The sequence below is a fragment of the Hemiscyllium ocellatum genome, chromosome 36 (assembly GCF_020745735.1).
Source record: "Hemiscyllium ocellatum isolate sHemOce1 chromosome 36, sHemOce1.pat.X.cur, whole genome shotgun sequence".
Classification (NCBI taxonomy): Eukaryota; Metazoa; Chordata; class Chondrichthyes; order Orectolobiformes; family Hemiscylliidae; genus Hemiscyllium; species Hemiscyllium ocellatum.
The window spans coordinates 19,135,607-19,147,995 of record NC_083436.1 but is presented as its reverse complement, the minus strand read 5'-3'; the positions used below and the strand labels follow the sequence as shown (position 1 = coordinate 19,147,995).

Sequence of the window (12,389 nt, the reverse complement as noted above, 5' to 3'; positions counted from 1 at the left end):
TTAGTTAGATATAGCTAATAGAGATGTGAACTATTATTGCAGCCAACAATATGAATTTGGTGATTTGTAGTGTTATTTATACTGCTAACTTACACAGCTAATAGCTACTCAAAACATGAAATATTTAAAAAGTAATGAACAGTCTCTTTACAGACTTCAGACCTGTAATCCTGCTTGTTAAATCAAGGATATTGTGACATTGCAAATAAGGAGTATCAGATTTGACCATGATGCCTCCTCAGTGTTATCTCCTTTAGTCTTGTAACTGTGATAGAAATGATCAGAAAACTTGAAGAAGCTTTTACACTTGAACAAATAAAAGTATGCTTGCAGAACAAATATCACCGCACATGCATGATTAAACAGTCCACTACAGTTTGGACAATAATTAACAGAACATGGACACAAGTGAGTATACCAGATCTCAAATTGAGGCCTACATTTTGCTGCAGGTTTTAATCACACATTGTTCACTGGTTACACTTCTTTATCTTTGAGAATTTGTAAAGGCAAATTGTTCTCAGCACATTTCCTTATTTAACACAAAATATATAAAATGCCTCCAAAGCAAAGCTTGAAGCAAGAAATTACTCAGTTTAGATCAGTTTTCCTCAGGACCCCTGAAGTTGGAATCAAGAAACCTTACAAAAAATATGCACACCATCTAATATAAGATCAATTAAAATATTGGACATAATCAAATTATCAAATTTACACCACATCAATTTGAAAGAACTGGAATTAGGGAAATCATCAGGCTGTAAAAGCATCCACCTTGCCAACATCTAAAAATCAATTTTCTCTTCTCACTTACCGGACCATGGCTTGGCAGTGTTCCATAAGGTATTGTCTGGGGTAGTAGTCCTTTCTGCTTCATTAACAGCAAACGCTTCTGCTCCTCGCTAATATGAGAAGCCGGAGATTGAACATGTGGCTGCTGTTGTGGCAAGTAGGGCATCATGGGAGCTTTGTTCTGATTAGCCATTGGTGGGGTCATTCTCTGGCCCACAGGCTCGATATTATAATGAGACAGTGGCTTAGTGTTAGCATACGAAAGCATAGGCTGTTTGTTCACAGAGGTCTGCCCTATCGTATTTGGCTGTTGATTCATTATGTTCATGGGGTTTTGTGAGAGGTAGTTATTCATGGCCTTCTGAGGGTTGTTTGTCATAGTAGGCACCATAGGCTTTTGGTTATTAAAGGCCTGTGGGTACATCATCGGGCTATTTGGTTTGTCTGGATTAAAAGGCCCTCCGAAAGGACTGTGTGGTGGGGCTGCAGACGACCAGCTAGGTGTTGGGTTCTGCTGGTGTGGCTGTGTGTGCTGCTGCTTTTGTTGCAACAGCATAGCTCTTTGTTGTTGCTGAGCTGCCATTTGTTTTAACTGCTCAGCTCGAGAAAGATCAGAGCCACTTGACTGAAGAGTTCCTGGCCCAGAGCCCGGCCCTGGACCCTGTCCTGACCCTGACCCAGAAGATGGAGTTAACAAAAAGCCATTTCCAGACCTTGCATGTGCTTGACTTTGATTTGGAGTTTGCTGCTGGGGTTGGCTGACAGATGTTACTGGTGAAGTGGCGGGAGCAGAAAGGGATGAAATACTTGACACAGAGGACACACTAGAAACTGTAGAGACATTAGAAAATGGAGGACCTGACGAAGACGGTCTAACTTGTGGAGATCCCATCGACATCTGATTAAAAGGAGACTGGCACATCTCACTCTTTATATTTGAATTTTCTGGTGGGATTGGGGTCTGTGATGCGGGTCTGATAACCTCCATCTCCTTCTTTTCATCAAAATCCTCATTAAATAGATCATGCATGTCATCTTCCGGAACTGTGCTTGTTAGTTCATCAATTAATTCTTGCCATTCTTGCTCATTAAGATTAATATCAGAGAACAGTTTATTCTGATGGAGAAGAGAAGCATCTGATGAGTCCATGCAACCTGGATCATCGATTGGCTCTTGTTTAAGTTCCTTGGTTAAGATTATGTTGAAGTCATCTTCGTCTCTGGTGCCATTGGCCTGCAGGTTCAATCTGGCATGTCTGCTCTCTTTGCTTATGTCATCAAAGCCAGTCACATTATTTCCGCTGGTTGGTATCTGCAACGATGACTTTATGTCAAGTTGATGCAGAGGAGAGACTGAAGGCATGGGAATCTTACTCGATAGGGTGTTGCTGTGGTCTAACCCAAGCCCATCTTTTCGGACTCGCTTGCTGCTTGGAGAGAAGCTGCTGTCAGAAACTCCATTTTGCAGGTCACCATTTAATGGGGAACGTGCTCCTTCAAGTTTCCTCTTTACAGTTTCTTGAAGCTTTAAGAGAAACACAAAGAAAACTTAATTATTAAGAGTCTAATGATGCATTAAGAGCACAAAAAAGCAATTCTATATAATACAAACTTGTGATCATACACAGTTGAACTCAAACGACTGCGAAATTTGGAGTAAGAGGGAAGCATTTTAATTTTGTTGAGTTTTCTCTGTTGAAGTTAGTTTCCTGTCACAAGTGACTATTCAACTAGGGCCACTTTAAAATGGATGGGACAAAGTGGTCTATCCCTCTCTTCAAGGTTGAATCCTGTTGGGTTTGGGACTTCTGTCAATCCCTCAACATCTGTCTCAGCCGGGGCTGCTTTAATTAGTGTGGAGTGCAAGTGTGAAAACAAGGAAAGGTCCAAGAATCTAGGGCTGACAAAGAGGAACATAACAACACGACGGCTGGAGGAGGAGCGCCTCATCTTCCGCCTGGGAACCCTCCAACCACAAGGTATGAATTCAGATTTCTCCAGTTTCCTCATTTCCCCTCCCCCCACCTTGTCTCAGTCGGTTCCCTCAACTCAGCACCGCCCTCCTAACCTGCAATCTTTTCCTGACCTCTCCGCCCCCACCCCACTCCGGCCTATCACCCTCACCTTGACCTCCTTCCACCTATCCCACCTCCATCGCCCCTCCCCCAAGTCCCTCCTCCCTACCTTTTATCTTAGCCTGCTTGGCTACTATGCTCGAAACGTCGAATTCCCGATTCCTGAGATGCTGCCTGGCCTGCTGTGCTTTGACCAGCAACACATTTTCAGCAAAGAGGTGAAGATGCTGCTACAGGGCATTCTTCTGCAAAGTGGTTGCATCAAAACAACAACAGAAACGCCTGAGGCGCCTGTTCACCAAGGCACTCCTGCGGGATACCTTTCAGGTGGGTATGGAGATCAGGAAAATTATCCAGGGATTTGGGCTCTTTACACACAGACATTAATCTTCCACCTTCCACCATAACCCCCTCCACCCTACACACACCAACCCCATCAGAGAGAGAGAGCGAGAGAACTGTTAACTTTTATCCTCAATGGTGAGAAAGGAGGGAAATCCCCATCAGGCAGTTAGTCAACAATAGCCCCATATTCCAGACACTCTCTACAGACTGTCTATTCAGTACTAGAATTCTTTTAAACAGTGTCAGTGTTTAGATAAAGCAGCAGTAAATTACTCCAAAATAGTCATCTTTAGATGTGTAAGTTCTATATTCTTAAGATTCCCAACCAACTGTTAAATTCTATTCACTACTTGATATTAAAATTTATGAAAATCGTTTGTTTTTAATTTCTCCAGCCATACTTGCTATTCCACTTCCCTTTCCTTACCTATCCCTCCCAGACAGACCAGCTCACACAGCTCCTTTGTAGACCGACTCTTGAACATAGCAACTCATTCGCGAATGTAAAATTTTTGAAAATTTGGTTGTTTTAGCAAAATAAAACATTTAAAGCTTATTAGATGGCTGTACTTTATTTAGCTAGTGTTTCTTTAGCTAGAATTTGAGAGTGGAGGGAAAAAATGCTAAGGATCTATTTCCTTCATTGAAGTTACATCGACAAAGAAGCTGTGTTCGATTCCTGTATGCAAATATTTATTATTTACTTCTAACATAGAGAATCCAACATTGTGGAAATGCAAAGGAGCATCAAGACAGAAAGGACACATAAAACAGTGGCTAAGGAAATGCACAGGGCGTTTACCTCTCTTTTATATAAATTATTAGATTTAATTTGCAAAGCTGATTTGGGATATTTCTTTGTTATAGCTTTTATCTTCGTATTTTGGCTAAATAAGTATGGTTCAGGAGGAAGCTGAGGCATGGGACTAATGTTTAGTGGGCATTTAGAGTTAATTAGATTCCCTACAGTGTGGAAACAGGCCCTTCGGCCCAACAAGTCCACACCGACCCTCCGAAGAGTAACCCACCCAGACCCATTTCCCTCTGACTACTGCATCTAACACTATGGTCAATGTAGCATGGCCAATTCACCTGACCTGTACATCTTTGGACTGTGGGAGGAAAACGGAGCACCCGGGGAAACCCGTGCAGACACGGGGAGAAAGTGCGAACCAAACCTGGGTCCTTGGTACTGTGAGGCAGCAGTGCTAACCACTGAGCCACCGTGCCGCCCAGTTGCATGTACTGGTTTTTCAGTTGAATGAGTTGAAGAATAGCCCAGCCAGAAAGAGAATCATAGAGTTCCTACAGTGTGAAAGCAGGCCATTCAGCTCATCGAGTCCACCATGACCCTCCAAACAGCATCCCACCCAGACCAATACTCGTACTCTATCCCTGTAGCACTGCATTTCCCATGGCTAATCCACCTAGGCTGCACATCTGTGGACACTGTGGACAATTTGGCATTGCCAATCCACCTAAGCTGCATATCAGTGGACTGGGAGAATATGAAAATGCCACACAGAGAGTCGCCCGAAGGTGGAATCAAACCCGGATCCCTGGCACTGTGAGACAGCAGTGCTGCCCATTCAGCCACTGTGCTGCCCCATTTCAAGACAATGAATCCCTTGTCTCCTTCCTTTCCCCGGCTCCTCAGTTTTCATTGAATTCTTGGTGGCAAAGTTGTGCAGCATGCAGCAGACCATTACAAGTCTTGTCATGCACATTGGCAAATACAGCATGGTAGTGCAAGCAGCAAAATACCCCAAAGGATTGTTCATATTTTGTTAGGATAGCATTCCTCTTATTATATGCCTACATATGAGTTATACAACACAGCCAGCAGTCAAACATTCAGGGGATAGCTCTTGTCTTCTCATCACCACCCTCCTGTTTGTTGTGGAGGCTCAAATGTTGACATACAGCAGAATGAAACCAACCTGACTGCTGTCGTATAGCGAGCTTTGGTCTGCAAGATGTGGTTATACTCAGGATCATTGGGTTGGACACCAATGAAATGGAAAACCATTGTGATGCTTCTCAGAATGGATGTCAGGTCATTGGAGAGGCACAGTGGCTCAGTGGTTAGCACTGTTGCCTCACAGCATCCCCACAGCCTCGGGTTTGATTCCAGCCTCGGGTGACTGCGTAGAGTTTGCACATTCTCCCCATGTCTGAGTGTGTTTCCTCTGGGTGCTCTGGTTTCTTCCCACACTCCAAAGATGTGCAAGTCTGGTGAATTGGCCATGCTAAATTGCCCATAGTGTTCAGTGCATTAGTCAGAGGGAAATGGGTCTGGATGGGTTACTCTTCAGAGGGTCGGTATGGACTTGTTGGGCCAAATGGCCTGTTTCCACCCTGTAGGGAATCTAATCTAATCTCAAAGCAGTGATCAAGCAGTCTACATATGGGGAACCCGGCAATCCTCATAAAGTTGCTTGCTTTGTTGGTATCTCTCTCACAAAAGCAAGTAAAGTGTATTCAGCTCTACTTCAATCATGTATCCTATGCAAAAAGAAGTTGATAAGAAAAGGGCAAAATAAAATCAGAGTAGTCAGGAATGTATAAAAAGACTGGAAGAGCTTTGAATAGCCCTTAAAAAAGGAAAGTAAACCTTGGTGGTTTAGAGACAGGGGCCATGTGGGCGGCATGGTGACACAGTGGTTAGCACTGCTGCCTCACAGCGCCAGAGACCCGGGTTCAATTCCCGACTCAGGCGACTGACTGTTGGAGTTTGCACATTCTCTGCGTGGGTTTCCTCCGGGTGCTCCGGTTTCCTCCCACAGTCCAAAGATGTGCAGGTCAGGTGAATTGGCCATGCTAAATTGCCCTAGTGTTAGATAAGGGGTATATGTAGGGGTATGGCTGGGTTGCGCTGCGGCGGGTCGGTGTGGATTTGTAGGGCCGAAGGGCCTGTTTCCACACTGTAAGTAATCTAATTATCACATGGAATATAAAAATAACAGAGACACTGAAGAAATATTTGAGTCTGTCATCAAAGCAGAAGACATAATTTGTATACCAAAAATAGAGGCCATTAGGAATGAAGAATTTGGAATAATTACTATTAACAGACAAAACGTATCAGAGAAACGTAAAGGGCTACAAGCCAACAAATCAGAATGTGATAGCTTACACCCTGGCATTCAAAAGGGGGTTGCTGCAGAAATAGTGGAGGCCCTAGATTTTGAAAAATCCCTTACTGAACCAACCCCAGCAAGTTTGAAGTTAGCAAATGTAATGTCACTCTTCAAGAAAGAAGGATGTAAAAAAGAATCAGGTACCAAGCTGTCAAAAAAAGATGGAATTAATGATGAAACAAATCTTTATAAATACCCTTCAAAAAAAATGATCAAACAGAATCAAAATGGTTTTATGAAGATAAGCCATGTTTGAAAAATGTATTAATTGGTTTGAAGATGTAACTAGAAGGCTAGATATTGGGGAGCCAGTGGATGCAATATCCTTGAACTTCCAAAGGCATTTAATAAGGTGCCACATAAAAACAAAGGACAGGCAGGGGCTCTTGCAGATGGGAGTAATGTGTCGCATAAATGGAGCATTGGTAAACAGGCAGGAAGCACAGTGAGCATTTGTAAGGTAGCAGGCTGTATCCAGTTCAGTGCCACAATGATCAATGTGAGGTCCTCCTATATTTACAATCCATATTAATCGATCCAAGTTTGCTGACGATATAAAGCACAAGTCTGGATTCAATGCAAGGAAGCTGCATCCACTTGCCCTTCTATTTTCAAAATGTTGACAAATGAATCTAGTGTGGTATTCATAAAGAAACAGCAGACTTAATAGACACTGGGAACTTTACAGTAGGGTTAAATTTACATAATTTAGTGGAGTGGGGGGGGAGATGGCAGTAAAATCTGGAATACAATACATTCCTGGAACACTGCAGTACTGATTGACGGTACAGACCTGAGAACTGCTCTCTGCGCCCCACCCTTCTCGATCCATTTGAAGGAGAACAAAAACAAGTGACAGGAAAAATGACTTTTATGTTATCTGTCACAAAAATTCCTTTAACTAGCCCAAGGTTTTGGCAGAATCAGATACTGTGTCTACATTTCTCCAGGACCAAAACAGCATTATTCACACGCACTGAATTATGAAAGCTCTCTGGAGGCTCTGCACATCTCTGTCATACCACTGGCACACTCCTACAGGCCTTGCAGCTTCCTTAACTTGGACTGTCATTCATTAGTTATTGCATCCAAACTAGGTTAGTTTCCTTTATAAGAGATTTTGTGCTACACTTAGATTCGTTCTTGTAAGCCTCTGCTGAAACTATATTATAGCTCTTAAAAGGATACTATTTTCTTGCAAAATTGTTTTGGCAAACCTGTAACTTGTTTGTTTGCAAACACTTACAATGATGATGCAGATTGCATTTAAACACATTACCACCTCTCTTGAAAGCGATACCATATGCCGAAAAGGAGGCGTTTCATCTCTCTCCCCCAAAACAGGTTTGCTAAATACTTCTTCATGAACACAATGCTTCTTTATTAGCTCAACAGCAAAACAAGACCAAAAATATCTGGCATGAATGGGATCTCTGATGTATGAGCTCTGCTTGCTCCTGGGTCATGTGGTCTACAAAACTCGAGGACAGTGTTGTCCAAAGCTTTAAGATCTGCACACACAACTCTCGGGGTACCAAGGCAATGTATAAAATTGCAATCCACATTGCTATTAGTTTCCTTGTAGCTGATACTAACAGGTCATCGTAAGAGGCAACAGTCCCAAGAACCAAATTTGTCCAAAGTTAAAACAGTGAATTTACAGCACAGAAACAAACCCTAATCAATGCCAGGTGTTTGATGCAACTTGAGCTTCTTTCTACCCTACTTCAAGGATTCTTGTAACACAATGTTAGTGCTCCTACTCTGAGTCAGAAAACCCTGGGTTGAAGTCCCAGCTGCTCCAGAGGTGTGTTGTGACAGCTTTGAACAAGTTGATTAGAAAATACCTTTATCATACTTGATATTTTTTAGTTCTTTCGTGAGACGTACGCAAGGCCATAAATTTATTGTCAGTGGCTCGCGAGGCCATTTCAGAGGACAGTAAGAGTCAATCACATCCCGCTGTTATCAGAATTTTGAATGGACCTCTTTTAAGTAAACGTTGAGCTTTCTCTCTCTCTACACATCTTCTTGGTAGCTGTAACATTGTATCTTGCACCCTGTTTTGTTAGCCTGATTCACTTGTATAGTACAATCTGCCTGTAAAGCACACAAGTCAACGCTTTTCACCGAACCTTGGTCCACAGGACAGTAATAAATCAAATCAAAATCAATTGTGGATCAGGGGTCACATGTAGGTCAGATCAGGTAGGCGTGACTGTAAAACTATATTAGTGAACCAAATGATTCTTTTTACACCAATGGATAATAGAGATCATAGACATCATTGAGACTACATTTGTAATTCCAGATTTTATTCCATTGAATTTAAATTCCACCAGCTACCATAGTGGGATTGAACACATGCTCCCCCGGGTGTTAGACCAGTCCAGTAACCTTCTGAATAGTCAGGTGTTGTGAAGAAGGGTCACTGGATTAAAAACATTAACTCTGCTTTCTCTCCAGAGACAGCACCAGGCTTGCTGAGTTTCTATTTAATATCCAGTGACATTAACACGACAACATCACTCCAAACCAATATGAAACTATCTATCAATTCCTTTTCACTCCTGTACTCATCTAGATTCCCTTTGAACATATTTGTGTTATTCGCCTCACTTACTCTATGTGCTGTTAAGTTGGATATTCTAATTATTTTGGGTAAATATGTTTCTCCTAAATCTCTTATTCATTGGCAAATGTTCAGTCTCTACATTTGAACTGTTCCCCACTGTGCCCCCTAATTTTGAAGACCTCTATTATGGCAACTCCGTCATCCTTTTCATTGCTTGAAAAATGAAAAGCTATAGCCTTGTCATTACCTCTTTATAGATTTAAACTTTCACTTCAGGTACAGTGGTTGTAAATCTTTCTCACATCTTGATCAATTCCTCCCTGTCCTTGTTTTAATATAGTCACCCCCAATGCCATGCAGAGAATTAAGAAATACAAGTAAAGTTAGGAACAGGTTTCTTAGAGTCATAGAGACATACAGCATGGAAACAAACCCTTTGGTCCAACTCGTCCACGCCGACCAGATATCCCAACCCAATCTAGTCCCACCTGCCAGCACCCGGCCCATGTCCCTCTAAACCCTTCCAATTCATATATCCATCCAGATGCCTTTTAAATGTTGTAATTGTACCAGCCGCCACCACTTCCTCTGGCAGCTCATTCCATGCATGTAGCACCCTCTGCATAAAATAGTTGCCCCTTAGGTCTCTTTTATATGTTTCCCCTCACCCTAAACCTATGCCGTCTAGTTCTGCACTCCCCCACCCCTGGGAAAAGACTTTGTCTACTTATCGTATCTATGCTCCTCATGATTTTATAAACCTCTATAAAGGTCACCCCTCAGCCTCCGAAGCTCTCGGGAAAACAGCCCCAGCCTGTTCAACCTCTCCCTACAGCTCAAATCCTCCAACCCTGGCAACATCCTTGTAAATTGTTTCTGAACCCTTTCAAGTTTCACAACATCTTTCCGATTGGAAGATCAGAACTGCATGCAATATTCCAATGGTGGCCTATTCTTAAAGTGGATCAAAGGCTGATTGGCTTTTGGGAATGTGGAAAGTGAGGATGGACACCAGTACGTCAGCCACTAATTCTGCAGTAAGTGTAACTCCTCTTTGTTTATCCTGCTATAGTAGCTGTTCAATGTCAGCTATCAGAGAGAAGCATTGGCTTGATTTCACAAAACACACCACGCGGAGTCAATTGCAAAGGATGGAGGAACCAACATCTCAAAAGAAAGCTCTGCATACTTGAAATTGTTTGGTATTGGTTTGACTATGTGTGTGGCCAGAGATAACCCACTTGCCCTTCCGTTCACAGAGGTTCGGCTGCTTAATATCAATGGAGGGTTTTTTTTTGTGTTCAAGCACCACTGTTGTACAAACTGAATGAAAATGTCTCTTTGTTATTCGTTATCTTAATAAGACATCAGCTCCTGTACAAATTAGTAACAGGAAGATCAGAGAAAGGCTTTCTTGTCCTATTGATCAATAGGTGTTGCAATGGCACCCTTTGTGTTGTGTCATTGTGATGCTTGTGGGAGCAGGGCTTTTCCTCCAGCAGACACCTTCCCCTCCAAAACTGAGATGATTTCACCTTTTGACAAGAATTGTAGCACAGGAAAGGGTGCTTTGTATACTATAAAATCATAAATGTTCTCCCACCATTCTGGCTTCGACCAGAAACCTAACAACAGAACACCCAATATAAACAATTACTAACATGACACTTAAAGAGCTGAGGGAGTGCACAAAAGAGCACAAGACAGTTGGCGCAGCTTTTATCTGCTAAAGGCTAGAGAAGCTGCATTGCTCAGTGCCCCTCGGATCCCAATCCATTTCCTCCCCCAAAACAACAAAAAACACCAAGGAGATGTTACTATAGCAACAGACTAAGCTCGGTACAATGCACCTCCCCCTCACTTCACTGGCTGCTACTGTGACTTCAGAGGACAGTTATTTCAGCTATGCAAAGGAAGTGACCAGTTATGCTACACTCTGCCTCTTTTTGCCTCTATTTGTTATGTTACACACAGTAAGATGACTGTTAATGATAACTATCTTATAGCTTTGCACTTCTTTAAATATCTTTTTTTAAAAAAAGACAATTATGTTCTCAAAGCCAATAAGCTGCAGTTCAGTGATTGTCCACAGTTTTCAATGAATGTTTCTTCGAGGAGTAGCTAATTCCTAATTCATCCCTGGCTTTCTTCCAGAAAGTATCTGCTGGGGCCCCAGTTCTCAAGAAACGAAAAACATGCAGGATTTTTATTATCAAGAATATTTAGCAGGGAGTGGGCCACCTCTTAAAATTCTGACATTTTGCTGAAATGAGCTCACACTTCAAGTATAACCTATTCCAAACCTTAGCTGCTCTCCACGCACAAACCAAAAAATGTTGCAGAGATCATTGTGTCTCTTGGGCCAACATTAAAATATTCACGGAAATGTAGAAACAATCAAGTCCACATGGAGGCTGAGAAGGCATCAGCTCAGAATCTGATAGTTTCTGCTATTTTGTTTAAACAGATAAATCACTGAAATTACTGTCATTTCAAATGTCTCTTCAAGACTAAACAAATCAGCGGGACTTACGTAATCAGCCCCATTAAAATCCTCGTGTTTAATTTCTAGCTCATCTTATAAGAAAGGAATTAAACAGCAAACACAGGAACAACTCCTCCACCTCTTCCCATGTTTGATTGGAAGTGTTATCCCAGCTCGTCCCAGGTTGTGCTCAGGGATCAAGCATTTCGATATGACCTGAGGGCTCTATTATAAAGTGCACCCATACCGTCAGTGGAGTTGCTGTAGGAAACTAAACTGCTTTCACACAGATCTAACTAAATAGGTCTGCACCGTGCAAACAGATTTCCTGGGACAGTGTTCATGTTAAGTCAGAGAAAATGCCAATTCCTGACAAAAATAGCATGATGCATAATGTGTAATTCTGAAGCTCAGATGGACCTAGATCTAAAATCATCTGTTCTCTTTAAGGTCATAAATACCAATTGTTGTCAGGGTCATCTTCAGGTCAATCATGTGGCAACTGTATTCTGTTTAAGATTTTCCTACTTTATTGTTCAGTTCCCTATCTGTTCAAATCATGATTTGTTGTTACCTTATCAATATGACACATGAATCAATCCACATGCAAATATGACAAAACCTTTGCATGAGGTAAACTTCCTAGGGTAACAGTACTGCCAGAAATACATAATTAATATTTGAGGTTGTACACTTCTTTAACACAAGAACAAAATAAGGATTCCGAATGCAATAGGACACAGTATTTCTGTATCGGTTGGGAAGGGGAGGGGGAGCAACAATGCACTTAACATTCAGACCCACTGCTGACAGTATAATTGACTGAGAGATGCTTAACATATTATCTTGTCAATCACATTTCCTTCTCCTTTCTCCCTTACGTTTCCCTTCCTGAAGGCAATGACTCATACTGAAAAACAAACGCTCTACATGAGCCAGTATCCTTTATATCTCACTCAAATAGGCCATTCTTCATA

The 12,389-nt window shown here is 42.0% G+C and overlaps 1 protein-coding gene across 2 annotated transcripts in view; it reads right to left on the bottom strand.

Moving 5' to 3' along the window:
• Nucleotides 1-12,389, bottom strand: part of maml3 (mastermind-like transcriptional coactivator 3) — a 540,993-nt gene that overhangs the window by 210,419 nt on the left and 318,185 nt on the right. For both annotated transcript variants that reach the window (XM_060851629.1, XM_060851628.1), the window contains exon 2: nucleotides 815-2,317. In XM_060851629.1, coding sequence (XP_060707612.1) covers nucleotides 815-2,317 — 1,503 coding nt within the window. The remainder of the gene's footprint in view (nucleotides 1-814; nucleotides 2,318-12,389) is intronic.